Below are 24,575 nucleotides of genomic sequence, written 5' to 3'. Positions count from 1 at the left end.
AGCTATAATCTGGTTGATGTGTAGACACTTACAGAGAAAAAAGCAATGAACATCTGACAGGAAGGGCACAGAAAAGAAAATTTTATTCATTATAGGTGTTATTGGTTATGTTGAAATTGCCTACTTAGTAGATGATTTGGATAGCCCACCTTGTTCCTTATCTAATTGACAAGACACTGAGCACGTTGAACAAATTTAAACGAGATTGTAAATCCCAGAGGGGCAGAGTGCCATGAAACGCAACATGTTAAAACATTATCATTGAATCGTTTGCATAATAACAAAACATGACAAATATTAAGAACCACCCTAATGTAATGCTTTAGTTGTGCAAAGTTTCTGAGATACCGATTTTAAACCTGACTGTAACATTATCCATCAACAATAAATCTGATCTAGAAGGATTTTAGTTGTTACAGAGAATGCGTAATAAACACATTTATGTTAATAATAAATGGAATAATACTTGACAGTTTTTACAAAAAAATATTGTGGAGCATTAATAACCAGCAGTAAAGGATAAAAAAAATGTAAGTTAAAAATTAAATTTTATATTTACAACATGTAATCAGTTCATCATTAATATTTGAAATGTTAATGAAAATCACTCTCAGATGCAAATTGAAGAACTTGTTCTGTCTGTGTGATGTATTGGACATCAGTGGACACTAGGAGCACACCCTGTGGAGAAAGTTGTACAGGTTGACCAATGTCCATGCACTGGGACTTTTATTTAATGTGTGAGGTAGCTCCGTCTAATTGCTCTGACTTGATACATTTATTTATGCCCTAGTTTTAATGTATCTACATAATTTAGGTGTGGGAGTACTCTCTCAAGCTCACATATTTTTCAAGCAACTAATCATGATGATCAAATGTTCTTAGGGAAAATAAGTTTATCATGGAAGAAAATTAAATTGTATCCAAATACTTATAAATAAAGGGAGTTAATTTACTTTAACATGATACTTTAGTTAGAAATAGTAGGGACAATGATGAAGATGTTTTTTTAAGCAACTCGTCCAGGTAGATGTTTACTGTATAGAATGAGCACTTACATCAAGGAATGTAATTTTAGAACTCTGGAATCTGATGTCACCAGTGATGGGTAACTCAAAACCATTCTCAGCCATTTCTGGAGGTACAAATATATACTCATGTGTAGTTAACACTATAAATACTCTATGCATATTCTTTTTGTTTTTAAATTAAAAAAAATTTAATTTGTAAACACTAAAAAATATTTTAGGTCAAATATCAAATAATTAAAGTATGTAGCAAATAATTTTGTTTAGAATTATGTTTCTTTTTATTTTGCAATACGATCTAAAAAAAAATCTACAAAGATTTTATGCCAATACATTTTTTTTTTATTTGGCAGAACAAAGTTGACTCACTATTAAAACTTGGAATCACAGATAGTTTAAGTGCTGCATTAAGTAGCAAATTCAAAGCGAATTCCTGTAAAATACGAAATATAAGTGAACAATTTGAAAATCAGGTTCATTAACTGTGTTAAAGCAAACACAGTTTATTTTAAATTTATCATTATATATAAATATTTTCTAGCTACAGATTCAGATTATAATGTATACTTTATTTATAAATTGATTACTTACACTAACATCCCCCACTGCTGAATCTATCACGCTAACTTTGAAGCTATAAATACAATTGTAGTTATTGTATTAATTATTAATTTATAAAGCAAATAAAGTACATTATATTTTTGCAAAATATATTATACAAAAAATGTTAATATTTTATTCAATTGGCAATAAATTAAAAAGAAAAAGCTTAGTAATTTAAAAAAAACAAAAAAAAAAACCTGAAAGAAGAAGGCAACTTCTTTTGTGATTAAATAGCTAAAGTAGGATACACACTAAGGGAAGTAATTATTCTGGAGTTATGGTTACTTATTGATCATAGAACAATATAAAAATTAAACACCTGTATGCTGTGATGTTTCCCTTAACTTTCTCACTATCAATGAAGGCTGTCCCATTCAGTGATAATTTCTGAAATTAATGTCAACATTATATTTATAATTCTTTAAGTCAAAATTTAAAAATAGAAACGGCAGATGCCAGAACTGTTATCCTTAAGAACATTTCTAAATCACACGAGTTACCTCCCACTTACCATGGCAAGCGTGAGCAGGTAAGCCAAGTTACCATCAGGTGTGCGAGCATACAGCACCAGGTCACCCAGCAGACCCAGGTTCAAACCACTGTCAAGAATATTGGCCAGGGGGGTGGAGGAAGACTTGCCATGGATCTCTACCACTGAGTTGGGATACTTGGCCCTTATCTGTGGACAAGATCACAACTTAACTTTATCTGTGGACAAGATCACAACTTAACTTTATCTGTGGACAAGATCACAACTTTAATTGGCCTTTATCTGTGGAAAAAATTACAACTTTACTTTGCCAACAATGACAGACGAAGTGTAGTTCAAGTTTCTTGACCTCGTCTTCTAACAAACAGGTATGCCAGCACTATGACCATCCACCTTTACTATCCCCAACCTGAGTAAAGTACCCATCAGTGTTGCGTGGATTTAGAGACGTTGTGTAGTTTATGTCCGGGAACCAAACTCGAGATTTCCAGGTTAGAAGTTGTATGCTCTACCATCTGACCACACTGCCCCATACTGTGAGTAAGGGTCAGGGTCGGCGCAGAGGCGTAGCGACCCTTCCCGGCGCACGGGGACAAAAGTTCAATTTGGCGCCCCCCTCGGGAGCAAATTTTCAATTTGCACCCTCCTCAAACTTTTGGTTTGCACCCCCCCCCCCTCAAAATTTCAATTTGCACCCCTCATATATATTTATATATATATAATGCAAAAAATGCAACTAAAATGATATTTTAATTTGTTTTTACAACCCATTTTGGCGCCCCCTAAGGTCGGCACCCGGGGAAATATGTTCCCCCCGTCGCTAAGCCTCTGGGTCGGCGCTACCTATAAGGCGAACTAGGTGGTCGCCTAGGGCCCCATCCCTAAAATATGTAATCGACATTATCAAAAAGTACCTGATAATTAAATACTGATTATTTTATATAAATTCTTGATGGTAATATACAAAGGTGTAGCGATCTATTTCGGCTCCCAGGGCGAACTATCAATGTTGCGCCCCCACCCCAAAATAAGGCCTAAATAGGCCTATATTTATTCGCGTTGGTGACGATGCACCCAAACCTCCCTAATTTGAAAAGGTCTAGGCGTTTTTTTTACCAGTCACTTTGCCTTTTTATTTTGGTGTCACATAATTGATTGTAGAAAGCTATTAAATAAGTTCGTAATTTAAATTTCGAACATTTCAAACGGTTTTATCTCATTTTAGTGTTGATTTAGTGATCGCTCCAGCACATTACGGGGGCGTTTCAAAACACATGCAATTTTGGTTTTTAATGGGGCTTGTAAGTCTCGTTTTCTCTGACTTTGAATTACAAAAGCTGTTTTGGTGTAGGGCCTATATAGTTTTGTAATGACGGGGTGTTCAAAGTATCGTATATTTTATTTGGCTGCTGTCATGTAGGTGTAGGTCTAGTGGAATGTGAATGGGATTGGTAGTAGAGAAATGAGAGTGTTGATGATGAAGAACCGTTGTTCTAGAGTCCGGAAGCATCGAGCATTGCGGTATTTATCGAAGTATGTTGACTGTTATCGTGTATTAGAAGGTCGAGTTAAATCACTAGAGTTTCCAAAGCTAGTACAGCAAAGATACAGATCTTCATGAACAGATGCCTTAGACAGATTTTGAAATTGAGATGGCAGGACAAAGTGCCGAACATAGAATTATGGAGAAAAGCAAGGCAGGAGCCTATGGGTGTGCAAATAAGGAGGAAGTGGCGCTGGGTGGGACACATGCAATGTTTCTTACAGACTTTTTTCTCCGGGGGGGGGGCACATGAAATTTTCGGGGGGCGGGGGGGGCGTACGACTTTTTTTGCCCCCCTCCCCCCACCCCCCCCCCCCCCCCCCACCCCCCGAAGAGATGCCTTGAAGAAACTCTGGACACACGCTACGAAAGGCTCACCCAAATGTAACACGCCAAGCGCTTGAGTGGAACCCCCAGGGAAAGCGGAAAAGAGGGCGCCCAAAACAGACCTGGAGGCGGAGTCTTCTCGGAGAACTGAAGCCAACAGGGATGTCTTGGGAGACGGCAAAATTAATAGCCGGGGATCGGATGAAATGTAAGGAAATGGTTGAGGCCCTATGTTCCATACGGAACAGAGAGGACTAAGTCAAGTTAAATAGTTGTTGATTGGGAGTATCGTGTGTAGAGTCTGGTGAAGTTAAGCGATGTGGTGTCGTAGTTCCGGAGCATCTAGTTGTGTCTAGTTATGTTTAGGTATCGAAGTTTGATATGTGTTGTAAATGTAGTAGAGTTTGAGTACATCGAGTAGTCGAGTTTATCGTAAGTTAGATGATTCAATTCAGGACAGAACAAACTACAAAGAAAGTTAGGCGTCCTCTAGCTGAAAAAACTAACCATAAACTGTTGTTTTTTTTTTAATTATGTTTTTCCTTTAAACAAAATTTGTTGCAAATTTGTTTAACAGTTACCCGTATTTGATTTCTTCAAGGCGTCCCAATATTTTGGGGATCCAAAATTAATTTTTGTTACTCAATTACTTGGCAGGAACAAAAACTGAATGTCATAGAAATTGACTAGAAGTATGTTAAAATAAAGGTACTATGTTTACACTTTCAAACTACAATCTACAGTTAAGTAGTCAATTGGTAAAATATATTGTTTTGACAGGTTACATAATTAGTATAAAAAATTAAATATAATGATTATAAAATGAAATTTTAAGTGTTTTGTATTTTTTAGATTTGCACTTGATTAATTTATCTATACTTGTGATAGTTATTTCCCTTGAATGAAATATTGGTATTTGAATTTCCAAATGGGAGATAATTCGTTGCTCACCACTACATTCACTTCAAATTCCGGCCCTTTAGGTTGACCCATTACTTTTAAATACTACTTTAAGTTGTTATTTGCTATTGTAAAAATTATATAGAGCAGAAGTTTTAAACAACAAATACATCAGTAGCCGTTGTAGATTGCATACTTAATATTAGTAGACATACAGTATTCAACTTTGGGGTTATGTGGCTAAGTAGACTCGTGGACTAGGCAACAATTTCAATAGAATGTGATTACGCCTCCACACTGGAATTGAGGGAATTAGTACAGACTTTTGCAACGAAGGAGGCAAGTAAAATTTGATTTTGATGTCTACTTATAACGTGTATGTAATTGATAATAAATTAATATGTCACTTTTAATTAATTGTTTTCTTATACATATGTTTTTGTAATTAATTTGTGTGAAAGGTGGCGTTTTAATAAGTACGAGCCGACCTGCTGCGTATCATACGCCGCTATTTAGTTGTTTTTTTCTACTTTTCAGTAATTTATAATTTGTGAATTCGACAGTACCAATGCTGCCACTGAAAATATTTGCTTAAAAACACTAACCCCCCCCCCCCCCCCCCCGTGAAAGCAGCCTCCTCTTAGTTACCTCCTCTAAGTTTAAAATCGTTTCAAACTAAATTATCTGCCCCTAATAGCCGTGACCTGGAAGAAGACACCAAGAAGATTGGATACACCTGGGGAAGGTTGGAGAGACTAGCCCTGGACAGAGACGTCTGGAAAGCTCTTGTCAGCGGCCTATGTCCCAGTAGGGACGACAGGCAAACATGACATGACATGAATAGCCGTCACCAAACCCGTCTCTATGATTGTAAAATGTAAACAGCGTGAACCACAGCTCACCAGACCATGTGAGGGGGTGGGGGGGGGGGGGTGGTAGCGATAGAGAGGAAGAAAGGGGACTGTAGCGTCTCCCAGAAGAGAATTATATATATAGATAATAGATTGCCTAGGGCGTTAAATAACATGGCGCAACCACTGGTTAGGGTACTAATCTTTTACCTGTTACACACTAAATTGTAGAATAGATGTTAGAATTCAGCCCATTCTGTGTTTCTCATGGCTTACTGTTTGTTATGATATAAAATAGTGTTTACCTGAGGAATGAGAGTACCAATGCACATTCCAGTACATGTTGTATTCAGGATATATTTGCTGTCCGCTGGCAGCTGGGAAATACAAAAGCTTTAAGTGATATAGGCATGTCGTATATTAAGCATTATATGTATATATAACATATATATATATATATATATGCATATACATTCATATCAATAAACAGATCCAACTCACATCTTTGGCCGTCAGATTGTACTGCAGATACCCGTGATCCTGGGCCACCTGGGCCATCGTGTTGGCCGTGTACTCTGTGACCCACAGGTACAACATCCTGCTGTAGTCACCCCACGGGGGGATCCGCTCAGGTGTCAGGGGGCTTTCTTTCTTGTCCGTTATCCAGTACACCTCACCCTAAACAAACACGACATTCTAATTCTTATGTTCTGAGCTAAAAATCTTCAACTAATTTTGTAACATGTTACAGACTTTTAGAATAACTTAAATTATATAGTGTCTGTTTGATCATCAAAAGGTGAAGGCATAAACAGGGGCAGGCTAGAGAAGGAACTGGTGCCCCCTCTGCCTGACAATGCTGATATAGTAGCACTAGCACTTTAAAACGACCCCCCCCCCCCCACACCTCTTGCACTAGTTTATCTTCAAACATCTTTGACGTGCGTTTTTAGGCCGTTAAAAAAAAAAAACTGTGTGTTGTTGAATTCTTTTTGGTTTCGTCTGTAAATAATGTCACATTCCTGGATAAATCAACCCCCGTCCCCACCAATTCACCTCAATCCCCCACACATCGAATCAGTGGCGTAGCGAGGTCGGGTGTCACCCGGTGCGGCACTTAATGGTGTCACCCCCCCCCAGAGGCGTAGCGACCCTTCCCGGGGACAAACTTACAAATTTTCGATTTGCACCCCCCCCCCCTCAAGTTTTTTTCTATATATTTTGCTATTTTTTGCCTTGGTGTCACTCCCCTAAATGGGGTCACCCGGTGCGGTCCGCACCCCCGCCCCCCTCTCGCTACGCCTCTGCATCCAACCACTCTCCAACCCACTCTCTGTAAACCCCCGCATACGTTCCCTTAAAGTTAAACCCAAACCCCAACCTACCTTATGCAGACTCTCCATGTAATCAGCTGTAAATGTGACGGGCGCTATCAGCCCGTAGTCCAGTAGGAAACGATTGTCTATTTCAATGTACACTGTAATTAAATTGCTCATGTTTTATCAATGCCCCGCAGAATGTTGAAATCCCCAGCTAATCTAAGGATGAAATGTGTGTGTATGTGTATTTAAGCGACGCATGGTGGCGAGGCTAGAACGTTACAGTAGGGATGAGGTAAGCTACGCTAATATTAGATAAATAAGGACCTAACGTATAATTAATTAAACTAATTAAAACCACCTACACACCGTTCATTTTCGCCAGTTGTGCTTCGGCGTCCACATTGATAGCTTTTGTCACGAGCGTACATATCTATAGACAAAAGTACATACATACACACAATAGCATATATATATATATATATATATATATATATATATATATATATATATATATATATATATATACATTCGTGGCAGGACATTGCCACTTTGTAAAAACAAGGAGAGACGGTACCACGAGACTGTAGCATTTGGAATGGTTACACGAAAAATGACAGTCTCTGGTTCAGCTAGCCATTAGAAGTTTTACAGCGGTATGCCCTCAATGGCTTGGTCTGGGACAGGGTAGTGTGGATAGACAGTGGATAGATTGTGGATAGACAGTGGATAGACAGTGGATAGATTGTGGACAGACAGCGGATAGACAGTGGATAGATTGTGGATAGACAGACAGTGGATAGACAGTGGACAGATTGTGGACAGACAGCGGATAGACAGTGGATAGATTGTGGACAGTGGATAGACAGTGGATAGATTGTGGACAGATTGTGGACAGACAGTGGATAGACAGTGGATAGACTATGGATAGATTGTGGACAGATTGTGGACAGACAGTGGATAGACAGTGGATAGACTGTGGACAGACAGTGGATAGACAGTGGATAGATTGTGGACAGATTGTGGACAGATTGTGGACAGACATTTGATAAACAGTGGATAGACAGTGGATAGACAGTGGATAGACAGTGAATAGACAGTGGATAGACAGTGGATAGACAGTGGATAGATTGTGGATAGACAGTGGATAGATTGTGGACAGATTGTGGACAGACATTTGATAAACAGTGGATAGACAGTGGATAGACAGGCATAACATCTAGACACGAGTGGACGGAACATCACAATGTACAGCACCAGTCGGTACAGCAGAGGAGAGAAAGAGAGAGAGAGAGGGGAGAGAGAGAGGAGAGAGAGAGAGGAGAGAAAGAGAGAGAGGAGAGAGAGAGAGGAGAGAGAGAGAGAGGAGAGAAAGAGAGAGAGGAGAGTGAGAGAGAGGAGAGAGAGTGAGAGAGAGAGAAGGTACACAATAAACGAAAGATCTGTGCCTGACCTGGCCATTGAGAGCATCTTTGACCATGCCAGCCAGGATGTCCTTGAAGATGTTGTAGATCCACGCGCTGCCGCCGTGAAAGTCCAGACTGACGTCACCGATGGAACTGCCGCAGCTTTTGGTGACCAGCATGGGGCGACTTGAGGCGTCCACCCCTGGGGGACAGATATGGGGGGGGGGGGAGTTAGTTCTGGGGATAAACTGGAGGCAAGATTTGGGGGTTATTTCTAGGGATGAACTCTACGTTGAGACAGAGGGCCTAAGCAAGTTTTAGCGCACCCTTTGAATTACATTTTAACGAATTTATGGGCATCAGAACTAAAATACCAAGATAGTGTGCAATTCCGAGGGGATTCAAAGTATTGATGTTTGGAGTAAGAAAACTTCGAATAAATAACTCAAAGCTTGGGCTGAAGTGTTTGCCTGTGCATTCTCAATCCCCTTTTTCCAACATCCACCCCCCCCCCCCATACTTTATTATTAATGCCAATTAACAAATGCTGCACATAAACGACTAGATTGAATTGTATTAGAAGGCTATGTGTCACTTCATTTGTTAAATAAAGTATGAACTTAACTGCCATCGTAAATAGAACCGACTTAACTGCTAATGTTAATCCACTCCCTATCGACCTAGACCTGATTTAACTGACAATGTTAATCTACTCCCTATCGACCTTGACCTTTACTCAACTGACAATGTTAATCCACCCCCTATCGACCTTGACCTTTACTTAACTGCCTATGTTAATCCATTCCCTATCGACCTTGATTGACCTTTACTTAACTGCCTATGTTAATCCATTCCCTATCGACCTTGACCTGACTTAACTGCCAATGTTAATCCATTCCCTATCGACCTTGATTGACCTTTACTTAACTGCCTATGTTAATCCATTCCCTATCGACCTTGACCTGACTTAACTGCCAATGTTAATCCATTCCCTATCGACCTTGATTGACCTTTACTTAACTGCCTATGTTAATCCATTCCCTATCGACCTTGACCTGACTTAACTGCCAATGTTAATCCATTCCCTATCGACCTTGACCTTTACTCAACTGCCAATGTTAATCTATTCCCTATCGACCTTGACCTGACTTACCCAGCCCAACCGTTACAGAGAGACTCACGCTACTGATGCCGATATCCACAGAGCCGCTGTCTGAGATAGGGATGCTGCAAGGACAATGTGACATGAACATATTTTATATAAACACTCAAAGCAAACTTTGTGACATGAACAATACATATTTAATACAAGCACTCACAGCAAACATTCAGACATGAACATTACATCTTTCATATAAACACTCACAGCAAACATTCAGACATGAACATTACATATTTCATATAAACACAACAAACATTGAGACTTGAACATATTTAATATAAACACTCACAGCGAACATTGAGACATGAACATTACATACTTCCTATAAACACAGCAAACATTGAGACATGAACATATTTAATATAAACACTAACATGAACATTACATATTTTATATAAACACTCACGGAGAACATTCAGAGGGCTTAAATTAAGGACCTTTTGGAAATGTTAATTAAAAATCAAAATGAATGACCTATGAGTTGGGGATGAGGATAGTGGACCAAGCGGACGTGAACCTAGTATACCACACGAGAAGATAAAACAACACTGGACTACATCTGCTTACATGCCGAGAAGATAAAACAACACTAAACTACAGCTGATTACATGCCGAGAAGATAAAACAACACTGGACAAAAGCTGCTTACATGCCGAGAAGATAAAACAACACTGGACTACAGCTGCTTACATGCCGAGAAGATAAAACAACACTGGACTACATCTGCTTACATACCGAGAAGATAAAACAACACTGGACTACAGCTGCTTACATGCTGAGAAGATAAAACAACACTAGACAACATCTGCTTACATGACGAGAAGATAAAACAACACTGGACTACAGCTGCTTACATGCCGAGAAGATAAAACAACACTGGACTACATCTGCTTACATACCGAGAAGATAAAACAACACTGGACTACAGCTGCTTACATGCTGAGAAGATAAAACAACACTAGACAACATCTGCTTACATGCCGAGAAGATAAAACAACGCTAGACAAAAGCTGCTTACATGCCGTTGTATTTGGCCCACCAGTCAGCTGTTAGGCTGAGGCCAAATCCTGAGAGTGACCAGGACAGGCCATCAAGGTCAGGGTTCAAGGTCATGCTACTGCTCGGTACTGCTACATGGCGTGTCTGGATGCTGGAAGATTTGATACACATGTCAATATTGGTAACAACTTTAAACAACACACCATAAGTAACAACGTATTCCCACGCCTCAATAACAGGGTTCTGCCTGCGTCATTGATCAGTGTAGCTTTGATATCAGAAGAACTTATCTGGCACTTACTTTGTTAGTCTATATCAGGGGTCTCCAAACTACGGCCCGCGGGCCAGATGCGGCCCGCGATGTCCTCTAATCCAGCCCGCGGAGATCTTTTTGTGCACGGAAAAAACGTTGGTTGGTGATGGCTGAGGTACTTTTCCCAGAAAAATCAAATACGTGCCTGGAAGAAACTGGCCCCCGAACTGAAATTTGATAGTTAATGCGGCCCTCGGACTGAAAAGTTTGGAGACCCCTGGTCTATAGTATTGGACTATATTCCCACGTACTTTGTTTGTCTACAGTTTATGTCCCCCACTTACTTTGTAAGCCTATAAGAAACGTCCCCAGAAGAACCGGACTGGTCGTCTATCTTCAATGTCTGAAGCTGTTTGCCTAGAGCCGTTTGGGCCACCGTGTTGGCTAATGAATACGTTAAACAAAATATTTCAAGAAACGGATTTTAACACTGCAAATTTTACATTATATTTCCTCCTAATTTAGAGCGAGGAATATCATTCAATACTCCAGTAATTATCTAATCTCATTACGCCAATTAAAGCCTTACCGTAGATGACGCCAGCTTTGGTCAGTCTTAACTTGGCTCCTGGCTCGAGTGACGTCACGTGATCAGTGGCTAACACGATCAGACCGAGAATGAACAAAAGTTCAGGTCTACCCTGCTTCATCTTCTGCTAGGTATAATGAATGTGTGGGTTGGGCGGGGGGGGGGGGGGGGGTGAATATTGTGTTTAATATAAAAAATTACAATTTTTATGTTATAATTTTTAGAATTGTATCTAATTGGTGTGGCAACTATTTTTAATTATAAACATTTCATCGTTCCTACCCGACCCCCAGTAGCCTGTCTCTAGCTGAACCACTATGTACTCATTTCATCGCTTCTACCCGACCCCTAGTAGCCTGTCCCTAGATCCTACCCACCCCCATTAGCCTGTCCCTACCTCCTACCCCCATTAGCCTGTCCCTAGATCCTACCCACCCCCATTAGCCTGTCCCTACCTCCTACCCCCATTAGCCTGTCCCTAGATCCTACCCACCCCCATTAGCCTGTCCCTACCTCCTACCCCCATTAGCCTGTCCCTAGATCCTACCCACCCCCATTAGCCTGTCCCTACCTCCTACCCCCATTAGCCTGTCCCTAGATCCTACCCCACCCCCATTAGCCTGTCCCTACCTCCTACCCCCATTAGCCTGTCCCTAGATCCTACCCCACCCCCATTAGCCTGTCCCTACCTCCTACCCCCATTAGCCTGTCCCTAGATCCTACCCACCCCCATTAGCCTGTCCCTACCTCCTACCCCCATTAGCCTGTCCCTAGATCCTACCCCACCCCCATTAGCCTGTCCCTACCTCCTACCCCCATTAGCCTGTCCCTACCTCCTACCCCCATTAGCCTGTCCCTAGATCCTACCCCACCCCCATTAGCCTGTCCCTACCTCCTACCCCCATTAGCCTGTCCCTAGATCCTACCCCACCCCCATTAGCCTGTCTCTACCTCCTACCCCACACAAGACCTCTCCCTATCTGCTCCACGTTGTACATGGAAGCAGCAAACAACAACTAGAGCTGTCCGCAACGACCCAACAACAAACACAATTTAATGTACTCAACTTGGACAGTTTGTTGTTAAATAATGTGCTACACTCACACACAATATATCGAGTTCGACTCACGTGCCAGAGTCTTTAAAAGGCGCTGAGCTTATCCAGCCTTACGGCGTACCTGACTCATTGAGAAAGTACTGGCCGATGAAATAAGTGCCTTCCACACGATTTCTCACAATGACCACCTCTACCCTCTCATGAGTGTAAACGTCACTTATAGACGACCAAAAGTCACCCAAAAAAAAGCTACAGATGTATTCTTCTTCACTGCACATAAAGATTATCGGGTTCTATAGGACCTTTTTAAAACTCCTAATAGCATACTAAACGTATACACCGGTAAAACTAAGTCGTCATTCTTACCAGCAAGATAGAAAACTTATTTTACTGGCCTAACCAAGAGAATGGAAGGAAGTTGTTTCAGAAAATGTGCCACTTCTCGCATGACTGGTTTCATACACATTGTCAGGGCGACTGGGTCAATTCATGCAAACACACTACACACAGCAACTGAGTCGAACACACAGTAAACACTACACGGCAGCCATGTCAAACCATACCCTCATTCACAACTCGGTCAATGTCGGTCAGTGAATCCATTCAACACAGATTGATTCAACACAGATCGTCAACACGTCGTAGCCATATTTAATCGCACAACATTTGGGAATTGCATTTCATTTTGTTGATTAAAACACAATTTTAAACTGAGGTTAAATCGAGAGTTAAGATGTCATTCACGTTAATCTTTTTTTTAATCCATAAAGAGCGTTGTCGATTGAAAACAATCAGTGTTGCATAAAATAAATCTAAAAATGAAAGCTGAAACAAACTCACAGTATAATAAACTAACACACGAAAGCACAAAAGATATGAAAACTTATGTAGTTCAGTGTTGTTTGGTTCTGTCGTGTGGAATGTAAAGTTTTACGTCTACTACTTACCATTTTGTCGGCTGTTGTGATTCACCCTGTCGTCTGCTGTTAAGGAATAAATATAGGTCACTGGTGTGGTAGGATGTAAAACTCATTGGGGACAGCCTATAAATACATAGGGAAATTCCCGTTAATTGTTTTGAAATGGCCCTATACCAAAGTTTGAATGTTTAGATGTTGTATGTTGTATGTTGTATGTTACGTTAAATTTTACTTTCGGTCAAGGTGATTGTTTGGTCATATACAAATATAATGCTTTGACATTGGGTTGGGTTGGTGGGTGGGGTTCAAGATACTTGGTGTTATATCCATGAGTGTAATGGTGGGTGGGGTTCTATCTTCTAATTGTTATATCTATGGGTGGGGTGGTGGGTGGGGTTCTATCTTCTAATTGTTATATCTATGGGTGGGGTGGTGGGTGGGGTTCTATCTTCTAATTGTTATATCTATGGGTGGGGTGGTGGGTGGGGTTCTATCTTCTAATTGTTATATCTATGGGTGGGGTGGTGGGTGGGGTTCTATCTTCTAATTGTTATATCTATGGGTGGGGTGGTGGGTGGGGTTCTATCTTCTAATTGTTATATCTATGGGTGGGGTGGTGGGTTGGGTTCTATCTTCTAATTGTTATATCTATGGGTGGGGTGGTGGGTGGGGTTCTATCTTCTAATTGTTATATCTATGGGTGGGGTGGTGGGTGGGGTTCTATCTTCTAATTGTTATATCTATGGGTGGGGTGGTGGGTGGGGTTCTATCTTCTAATTGTTATATCTATGGGTGGGGTGGTGGGTGGGGTTCTATCTTCTAATTGTTATATCTATGGGTGGGGTGGTGGGTGGGGTTCTATCTTCTAATTGTTATATCTATGGGTGGGGTGGTGGGTGGGGTTCTATCTTCTAATTGTTATATCTATGGGTGGGGTGGTGGGTGGGGTTCTATCTTCTAATTGTTATATCTATGGGTGGGGTGGTGGGTTGGGTTGTAAGACATAGTATAGCAAAAAAAAATACATCATAGAGCTGCTTAAAGCTTACATAGACCAGGATGAATATAGACGAGCTAGGACCATGGGAGCTTTGGAAGGAGGGGGGGGGGAGGGTTAGCACTAAATATTTTGATAGATTTTGATACTAGGTTTCAGTGATTCTACCAGGAAGGTAAATTCCTTGTGGTGTGCCGAGGTCAAATTTTTCAACTATGTTTGACATCGTCCAACGATTAATGACGTACTTAGTGGCAATCGGTCAAAGTAAATTTCAAATCACATCCCTTCAAGTGGAGAAAAATTGAGATGATTTACATTTTACATTTTTATCGCTGAACCATAATAAAACCATTTTAGAAATGTAACCTTTGTGTATACATTTAAAAAAATAATATAAAAATTGCATGAATTATAACAGTACGACAAGATTTACTCTATATGTATGCTTTGGCATGTATAATTCAATTATTAATTCATTAAACGTAAGCATAACAAGTTATAGTATGTCAAAAATTACAAGTTATAAGTGTGTTCTTAAGATATAGTATTGATTTTAATATATCATTAATGAAACATATATATTATGTGAATTTAAATTTGGTTTTGAAATATAATTCATGAACGAAGCGTTCTTCCTATTAGTTTTGTACTCATAGAGAACTATTGTAGCTTATACTATAGTGCTTATAAAACTCAAATAGATAAGGTTATTGGTAATGTTTTATCTCATATTTCGTTTAAACGTTGAAAATGTATTATTTTTTTGCAAGTTCATTGTTGTTTCTTAGTTTTTTTTTTTTTAAAAATATACTTTATTTTTTAAATAATTAATATCGACATTTAAAAACCTTTTCTTTCAAATCTCGGTTATTGAACTTTCGGTTTCTCGATTAAATAACTAGTGACAATAAGGCCTCTCTACAGAACATTTAATTAAAAGCTGTTATAAACATGTCGTTTATGTTATAAACATGTCGTGAACTCACTTATGTTATAAATATTTGATGGACTCACTTATGTTATAAAGATGTCATCGACTCCCTTATGTTATAAAGATGTCATGGACTTATGTTATAAAGATGTGATGGACTCACTTATGTTATAAAGATGTCATGAACTCACTTATGTTATAAAGATGTTATCGACTCCCCTATGTTATAAAGATGTCATCGACTCCCTTATGTTATAAAGATGTCATGGACTCCCTTATGTTATAAAGATGTCATCGACTCCCTTATGTTATAAAGATGTCATCGACTCACTTATGTTATAAAGATGTCATGAACTCACTTATGTTATAAAGATGTCATGTCATGAACTCACTTATGTTATAAATATGTGATGGACTCACTTATGTTATAATGTTGTCATCGACTCCCTTATGTTATAAAGATGTCATCGACTCCCTAATGTTATAAAGATGTCATGGACTCCCTAATGTTATAAAGATGTCATCGACTCCCTAATGTTATAAAGATGTCATGGACTCCCTAATGTTATAAAGATGTCGTGGACTCACATATGTTATAAAGATATCATGGATTCACTTATGTTATAAGATGTCATGGACAAACTCCCTTATGTTATAAGATGTCATAGATTCACCTAGTGTTTACATTCACACAAAATGGGGTCAAGGTAATCCCTGTGGTATAGTGTATCGAGTGACTGACCCAACTCAGCGACACCCGTCAATAGCATTAGTTAAGTAAAGTATCTTGCCCTAACCTAGCCACGTTGCGTGTAGAAGAAACCGTTTCAACGTTCTAGTGACCTCAGCACAACAGTAGAGTTATCCTCAACACCACGCACAGCTGTCTTATTACTTCCCCTGTTTTAGTCAGGTACCCTTCACAGCAAGCTGGACTAGTAAGAAAGACAAGAACGGACGTAGGTTGGTTGTTTTTTTTTTTTACTAGTCTTATCAGACTTTTAGAGCTACTCTAATTGTGGCTGTTACTTAGTATTAAAAGCTCACTACTACAAATACTAAGCTACTGACTGACTTCAGCTATTAATATCAGGCCCAATTTTTAAAAATAACTAGATCTAAAATCTACAATGTATTCACTAAAGACATAAGAGACTAGATACAACGTTTTCTATTGGACTTATTGCCCACAACTGCTAGCTACAAAGCTAAATTAGATTAGATGTTAAGCATATTTACTACACTACATTAAGTATTAGATCTGAATCTAAAGCAGAAATCAAAGTTGGTAAACTTACCGGTAGAAATACTTTCCTTAAAACAAAACTCACAAAAAGAAAATATACGACTTGATCAGTACAAAAAAGCAGGGAACAATTCGGTAATTTGTTGACGCTTCTCAAAATTTGCTGTCAAATTTTACAGAGATAAAATCAAGTGAAGAGACCAAAACGATATATCCTATTAAAACCTTGTGCGTCGTAATATATTTTGACTCGTAAAAATATCCGTTTGGCTTTCACCTACAAGCAATATCTGGTAGGCTAATGAAAATTAGAGGTCGCGTTCTATGAATTGACATCGAAAAATTATTTTAATATTATTTTCAAATTAAAAATTAAAAATACAGCACAATCGCTAGCTTTAACTAGCGGTGACATAAATGTATCAAAAGTAGTTGGTAGGATTTTAAGCATTACATAAAATGAAAATACTTTGAAGTTATAAATAAATTCTACATCATATAAGATGACTAGCTACAATTATCATGTTGGGTCGGGGGAGGGGAGGGGAGGGGGGGGGGGGGCACGTGTACATGTGAACGTGTACGTGTACGTGTACGTGTACTTGTACGTGTACGTATACGGGTACGTGTATGGTACGGGTACGGGTATATACTTCATACATTAAGGCGTTTAATCCAAATAAAAAGTCACCCCTTAAAGCCACCAGAAAATATTTTTCCGCCTCTGTTAAATACTGGACATCAGTTGACACTATAAGCACCCCCTGTGGAGAAAGATTGTTTATAAACATCAGTGAACAATATAAGCACACCCTGTGGAGAAAGATTTTTTTTATAAACATCAGTTGACACTATAAGCACACCCTGTGGAGAAAGATTTTTTTTATAAACATCAGTTGACACTATAAGCACACCCTGTGGAGAAAGATTTTTTTTATAAACATCAGTTGACACTATAAGCACACCCTGTGGAGAAAGATTTTTTTATAAACATCAGCTGACACTATAAGCACACCAGGTGAATAAAGATCGTTTAAAAACATCAGTTGACACTATAAGCACACCCTGTAGAGAAAGATTTTTTTTATAAACATCAGTGGACACTATAAGCACACCCTGTGGAGAAAGATCGTCTATAAACATCAGTGGACACTATAAGCACACAGAGGCGTAGCGACCCTTCCCGGCGCCCGGGGACAAACTTTTCAATTTGCACTCCCCCTCGAGATTTTGATTTGCACCCCCCCCCCCCCTCAAACTTTCGATTTGCACCCCCCCCGAGATTTCCATTTGCACCCCCCCCCCCCTCAAACTTTCGATTTGCACCCCCCTCAACCTTTCAATTTATTTTTCCAACCCATTTTGGCGCCCCTAAGGTCGGCGCCCGGGGACATATGTCCCCCCCCCCCCTCGCTACGCTACTGTAAGCACACCAGGTGAATAAAGATCGTTTATAAACATCAGTGGACACTATAAGCACACACTGTGGAGAACGATCGTTTATAAAGCTCTGCTACACGGGGACATGTTTTTCTATCCTTTAATTATGGACTAGGTCAGATGTTAGATTTTAAATGTGTGGATTTTTGTCAAATAATTAGAAAAGTCCTAATGTTTTGTGTGTTTGTGTGCTTTTGTTGATTTATTTTGCCGGAGGGGAGGGGAAAAAAAATCTCACGGAAAGAAATTAGCACACGAGAATTGTTTATAAGGGGAGTAATCAACTTGAGAATGAGATCTTTGACACTTGTACCGATTTGACGAGAAACGTTTTATATTGACATTCAAGCATCAAGTTGTATTTTATTTTTATAATTTTATACAACAATTCAGGTCGAACATAGAACTATGGAGAAAAGCAAGACAGGAGCCTATGACTGCAAATAAGTAGGAGGAAGTGGCGCTGGGTGCTGGGCCGTAGCGAGAGGGGGGGCGGGGGGCGGACCGCACCGGGTGAGACCATTTAGGGGGGTGACACCAAGGCAAAAGATAGCAAAATATATATATTAAGAGCCGCGCCTGGTGACACCCGACCTTGCTACGCCAATTGCTGGGTGGGACACACGCTGCGAAAGGCTCACCCAAATGTGACACGCCAAGCGCTTGAGTGGCACCCCCAGGGAAAGCGGAAGAGAGGGCGCCCAAGACAGACCTGGAGGCGGAGTCTTCTTGAAGAACTGAAGCCAACAGGGATGTCTTAGGAGACGGCAAAATTAATAGCCGGGGATCGGATGAAGTGGAATGAAATGGTTGAGGCCCTATGTTCCATACGGAGTAGAGAGGACTAAGTCAAGTCAGGCTGGTAATGTTTGTTAAACAACTCATACGGGATGAATGAACACTTACTTCATGGAATGTTATCTTTGAGTTCATGAACATGACGTCATCAGTGATGGGCAGCTCAAAACCTTTCTCCGCCACAGCTAGAGGTATACAAAATATGTTCTATTTTTAGATGGGCGGAGAGTTTTCTTAACTTTAACATTTAAGTTTGTTATAAAATGGCAAAATCTGCTCTTTAAATAGTTACAGAGTGGGATTATAGGTTTCAGCTTATCTTAATTTCTTCCTTTAGTTTGAAAATAATTAACTAATGTTATTAGTTTTATGGTTCTTGATAAGACGATGGAGCTAAGATTAGCATGGAAGCCTAAATAAAATCTATAACTAGAAAATCTTTTTCTTTTTAATTCTTACTTCCATAAGTTGAAAGCAGGTTGTTAATTATAAAAAAAAACCAAACTCACTGTTAAAACTTGGAATAACAAAATGTTTAAGGGCAAGACTAAGCACTAAATAAAAACCAGATACCTGACAAATGTAAAACTTTGGTAAGACAAAATATTGATAAGCATATTAAAAAACTGTTTTCACAATAAATTTTCTTTTATCTGTCTTCACACGTAAACACTTAATAAAATAATTAATTATTAGTTTATTTTTTTAATGTACAATTAGCTTTGAATACTCTCTAACCGAGCTGCAGAAAGTATCTTTCACAATTTTATTTGTGAAATAATTTCTGAAATAATTCGAATCTAGATCTACTTACGCCAACATAACCCACAGTCGAATCTTTCAAACTAACTTTGAAGCTGCGAAATGAAATGTCATTATTGTTGTTAATTAATCTGAGGCACATTTAAATCAATTAGCTATTGTAATAAAACATTTTAATTTTATTGACGATGAATTAAAAATAAAATTTTGACTCAGTATAAATTAGTTATAGATCTACATGTATTTGTAAGGTAGAATCGAAAAGAGGAAAACTATACTGGGTTATGACAAATAATTGTTAAAGAAAAAAATATTTTCGTACTTATGGTCTGTGATTTTCCCCTTAACTTTTTCATGGTGAATGTAGGCAGTTCCAGTGAGTGATAATTTCTATAAATAAATTTTATTTTTAGAATTTTAAAAATTCAGAAGAAAAATCCAATAAAAAGCTTACCTAATAATTGACCAGATGTATCATCCTTAAGAACATTTCTAAATCACACGAGTTAGCTCCCACTTACCATGGCAAGCGTGAGCAGGTAAGCCAAGTTACCATCAGGTGTGCGAGCATACAGCACCAGGTCACCCAGCAGACCCAGGTTCAAACCACTGTCAAGAATATTGGCCAGGGGGGTGGAGGAGGACTTGACATGGATCTCTACCAGTGAGTTGGGGTACTTGGCCCTTATCTGTGGACAAGATCACAACTTTACTTTATCTGTGGACAAGATCACAACTTTACTTTATCTGTGGACAAGATCACAACTTTACTTGGCCTTTATCTGTGGACAAGATCACAACTTTACTTTATCTGTGGACAAGATCACAACTTTACTTTATCTGTGGACAAGATCACAACTTTACTTGGCCTTTATCTGTGGACAAGATCACAACTTTACTTTATCTGTGGACAAGATCACAACTTTACTTTATCTGTGGACAAGATCACAACTTTACTTGGCCTTTATCTGTGGACAAGATCACAACTTTACTTTATCTGTGGACAAGATCACAACTTTACTTTGCCAACAATGACTAGCCTAGCTTGTAGATTGTAGTACACACATCGTGGTCTACTGTTCCCTTATAAAATCATGTATTTACCTTAGGAACGAGAGTACCGATACATCTTCCTGTGCATGACGTATGTAGGATAGATCTGATAGCAGCTGGCAGCTGTAAATCACAATTTGTTTTATTTCTATTTTGTAACCATAAACATTTGTATATATATATATATATATATATATATATATATATATATATATATATATATATATATATATATATATATATACTTCAAAGATTAATATATATTTCGAGAGCAGGACATTACTAGCCCCCGCCCCATCACTCATCATGCCGGTTATTTAGACAAATGGAGTTGGATGGGATGGAGGGGGGGGGGGGGTAAATGACCCAACACATTATTATAAGGGGTAATTATTCAAGTGGGGGGGGGGATATGACAGGGAGAGGGAAATTACCCCCACTTCCCCCCTCCTTTGTATAAAAAGAGCAAGCGAACACATTTAACTCACATCTTTGGCCGTCAGGTTGTACTGCAGATACCCGTGATCCTGGGCCACCTGGGCCATCGTGTTGGCCGTGTACTCTGTGACCCACAGGTACAACATCCTGCTGTAGTCACCCCACGGGGGGATCCGCTCAGGTGTCAGGGGGCTTTCTTTCTTGTCCGTTATCCAGTACACCTCACCCTGCAGCAGTTGATGACGTCGTTTAGCGACTGTCCAATTATACTTTAAGCTCCGATACTAAGCTTTTAACTCCGACACTTATCTCCTGAGCTCCGCGACTTTATCATATAGAATTTATCATATAGGATTTATCATATAGAATTGGATTGATCATGTAGTTTATCATTATTTAAATTAAAAAAAAACTACCCTAACACTGAACATTAGTAGATCCGTAACGTCCTTGTACAGAGAAAGAAGCAATGAACTTGATAGTGTTAACATCAGTTATAACACAATTGTAACATGTTCCTGTGCATAACTATATACTTAGCACAGAGATCGAACTCTTCAAAGACTATTTGACATGTATTTAATAATTTTTACTAAATAACACAAGGGAGATAACAATTTCTACAGGATGGTAGGAGTTATTTTTTTATAGATACCTTTTCACTTACACAAACTTTCCTTACACAAACTTCCCTCACACACACACATTTCCCTCACACACACTTCCCTCACTTTCTGAATTAGCACAACGTTTCCTGACGCGCCCACAGTCCGTCAAACATTTGCCTGTTTTACCCACACTTCACTCAACTACTCACAATTCCATTCACTTCCCGAGTGATCAGTTCAGTCCTCAAACAACCACTTAATCCCCACACACTTACGCCCCCACACTTTTTTCACTTAGCCACCCCCCCCCCCCCACTCCACGCATACTGTGAGGGCACCAGGAACCTCGTGTGTCAACTATCCTCCGCATTCATCCCCACACGCCATTCTCCCGCTCACAACACAGCCGCTGTCACTCGACCAGTCGCTTCCCTTGTTACCCTCGTTCGCCCCGTACAACAACATACACGTCAACAACCGCTGTCACTCGACCAGTCGCTTCCCTTGTTACCCTCGTTCACTCCGTACAACAACATACACGTCAACACACCCGGCCTCGCGTCTCACTACCATCTAGGCCTTTATAAACACGCAGTAATCCGTTCCACGGACACACCTTTCGTGCACATCACATCACCATACACAAACACACACACGCACGCACACACGCACGCACGCACACACACACACCACAGACACACATACCAAGCTAAACCCAAACCCCAACCTACCTTATGCAGACTCTCCATGTAATCAGCTGTAAATGTCACCGGCGCTATCAGACCGTAGTCCAGCACGAAGCGACCACCTAGTCCAACTTTCACTGTCAAATATTTTTGTTATACTTTTGTTATACTTTTTGTTAAACTTTTGTTATACTTTTGTTATACTTTTGTTAAACTTTTGTTATACTTTTGTTATATTTTGTTATATTTTTGTTATACTTTTGTTAAACTTTTGTTATACTTTTATTATACTTTTTAAAATACTTTTGTTATAAATTTGTATACAAAATAGCGCGAAAACAACCTTTTTCAATCTAAGCGTGTGCGCACGTTTGTGTTAGCTTCACATTTAAAGCTGACGACAGTTATCTATCTAGATCTTATTTTATGACGTGACCGTCAAATAGATAAGGTCGTTGGGAGGATTAATCTCCCTTGGTATAGGGTAATCAAATGGACTGATTTCTTAGATTATGTGTGTAAACTCAACAGTGGATAAAGCACAGAATCTCGTAATTTCATTATGTAAGGCCACCAAGGTTTGGCTAGTGCGACTTATGCTTTCTTGTTACCCTCTATACCAGAGTTTCTTTCAGATATATTTTCAGTACACTACCTTCAACTTGTGGGGGGGGGGGGGGGTTGCACACTGACTGACATCAAGCGGTTTTGTCATCTGATTAAAACATGTACTTGCCGATCATCTTTGCCAATTGAGCTTGGGCATCCACATCGATAGCTGAGGTCACCAGCGTACATATCTTATAGAAACAGTATATATATATATATATATATATATATATATATATATATATATATATATATATATATATATAGACATTCTAACAGTGATAGTATTAACATTACAGTTTTAATTGTGTGACACGGTCTACAAAGCTAACACATATATGTAACATGTTCCCTACCTGATATGTAAGATGTTGCCTACCTGATATGTAATATGTTCCCTACCTGGTATGCAACACGTCCCCTACCTGATATGTAACACGTTCCCTACCTGACTCTGTAGAACATCTTTCAACAAATCTCCCAAGATGTCACTGAACAGGTTCCAGATCATCTCGTTCAGGCCCTGGAACTTGAGACTGACGTCATCAATAGAGCTGTCGCAGCTTTTGGTGTCCAGCATGGGACGACTTGAGGCGTCCACCCCTGGGGGGACAGATTTGTGGGGGGGGGGTAGTTCTGGATATGAACTGGAGGCAAAATTTGGGTTGGTGTTTTTTTTTTCTTTCTGCAGACACAGTCTACAAGACTTCATTGCTTGGCACGATGATCACAGTGTCCAACCTTAAAGCAACTCGGCACAAGCCAGACCCTAATAATGAGTTCATGGACAGTGTGAAGCCCCGTACGGATTTAACGTGAGGCTGTCAATCAGGATAGCCCGACATTTTAATTCAAAGCATGGGCGGTTATGTTTTTGTGTGTCGCACCTTTCTTCCACCCTCCTTTCACCCCCCCCCGCACACACACATACACTGACATACCATACCAGATTAATTATTGATAACTTACAGGACTTACATGGTCTAAAATTTATAGAATGGTTAACATTGTCCTAGGATGTATTTCCCCCCCCCCCCTTGTTAAGGTTTGTTTATCCCTGACTTACCCAGCCCAACCGTCACTGAGAGACTGACGTCACTGATGACGATATCCACAGAGCCGTCGTCATAGATCTCCAGGCTGTAGACACATTCATCACGTGACTGGAACATTTAACTATGGCAGCTAAAGACATTGTTACATATTTTCACATCCATTGCCCCATACAAGTACGGGAATTTCCGGAACAGGTTTTATATTAAGGAACATTTCGGGGATGGACTAGTAATAGAGCACTAGACTGCTAACATGTGAGTCTAGAGTTCGAATTCGGGTTCAAGTCAGTAGACCATTTGATTCCACCCAGCTCTGATGGGTACCTAACTGACGTTAGGGAAAGTAAAGGCGGCTGAACATAGTGCTGGCAACACTATCCCTTCATGCCGAGGTCACAGAAACGGGTAAACTCTACTTCACCTGTCACCATTGACCGTCAGGTTCCAAGAGAGAACTTTACCAGCGGAACTGGAACCGAAGCCTTGGAGAGCTGGAACTATT

The 24,575-nt window shown here is 39.6% G+C and overlaps 2 protein-coding genes across 4 annotated transcripts; both read right to left on the bottom strand.

The window, feature by feature from the left end:
* Positions 1-389: 389 nt before the first annotated feature.
* Positions 390-13,561, bottom strand: LOC131935401 (bactericidal permeability-increasing protein). 3 transcript variants are annotated; one of them, XM_059291791.1, is made up of 16 exons: positions 13,475-13,561; positions 11,471-11,594; positions 11,226-11,325; positions 10,648-10,779; positions 9,621-9,694; positions 8,515-8,669; positions 7,431-7,494; positions 7,128-7,219; positions 6,244-6,420; positions 6,048-6,119; positions 2,143-2,310; positions 1,951-2,018; positions 1,620-1,662; positions 1,398-1,461; positions 1,059-1,135; positions 390-681 (listed from the first exon to the last, which is right to left on the bottom strand). In XM_059291791.1, exons 1-16 carry the CDS (start codon positions 13,475-13,477, stop codon positions 595-597), a joined length of 1,500 nt encoding a protein of 499 aa, XP_059147774.1. In that variant the 5' UTR covers positions 13,478-13,561; the 3' UTR covers positions 390-594. The 3 variants fall into 3 exon arrangements, with proteins under 3 accessions (XP_059147774.1, XP_059147773.1, XP_059147775.1); XM_059291790.1 differs by having other exon boundaries at positions 11,471-11,597; positions 13,475-13,492; XM_059291792.1 differs by lacking the exon at positions 13,475-13,561 and adding an exon at positions 13,368-13,473.
* Positions 13,562-16,731: 3,170 nt separating this feature from the next.
* Positions 16,732-24,190, bottom strand: LOC131935443 (bactericidal permeability-increasing protein-like). The gene is made up of 12 exons (XM_059291842.1): positions 24,085-24,190; positions 23,472-23,621; positions 22,455-22,546; positions 21,166-21,342; positions 20,729-20,800; positions 20,146-20,313; positions 19,947-20,014; positions 19,677-19,719; positions 19,372-19,435; positions 18,971-19,047; positions 17,268-17,388; positions 16,732-16,787 (listed from the first exon to the last, which is right to left on the bottom strand). The coding sequence occupies exons 1-12, from the start codon at positions 24,188-24,190 to the stop codon at positions 16,732-16,734; spliced, it is 1,194 nt and encodes a 397-aa protein (XP_059147825.1).
* Positions 24,191-24,575: the final 385 nt, after the last annotated feature.

The sequence above is a fragment of the Physella acuta genome, unplaced genomic scaffold (assembly GCF_028476545.2).
Source record: "Physella acuta isolate Inbredline_101_S28 unplaced genomic scaffold, ASM2847654v3 ptg000144l, whole genome shotgun sequence".
In the NCBI taxonomy this organism is placed as follows: domain Eukaryota; kingdom Metazoa; phylum Mollusca; class Gastropoda; family Physidae; genus Physella; species Physella acuta.
This window is presented reverse-complemented; position numbering and strand designations above follow the sequence as displayed.

Excerpts from the sequence above, each read along its gene's own strand:
- LOC131935443 (XM_059291842.1), bottom strand. The coding sequence starts at position 24,190 with ATGTTCCAGTCACGTGATGAATGTGTCTACAGCCTGGAGATCTATGAC. Across the intron at positions 21,343-22,454 it reads ACATGGAGAGTCTGCATAAG|GGTGAGGTGTACTGGATAAC; the intron begins GTAGGTTGGGGT and ends CAACTGCTGCAG. Across the intron at positions 17,389-18,970 it reads CAAAGATAACATTCCATGAA|GGGGTGCTTATAGTGTCAAC; the intron begins GTAAGTGTTCAT and ends CTTTCTCCACAG.
- LOC131935401 (XM_059291790.1), bottom strand. Across the intron at positions 8,670-9,620 it reads CTCTGTAACGGTTGGGCTGG|GGGTGGACGCCTCAAGTCGC; the intron begins GTAAGTCAGGTC and ends TCTGTCCCCCAG. Across the intron at positions 2,019-2,142 it reads ACCTGCTCACGCTTGCCATG|AAATTATCACTGAATGGGAC; the intron begins GTAAGTGGGAGG and ends CATTAATTTCAG.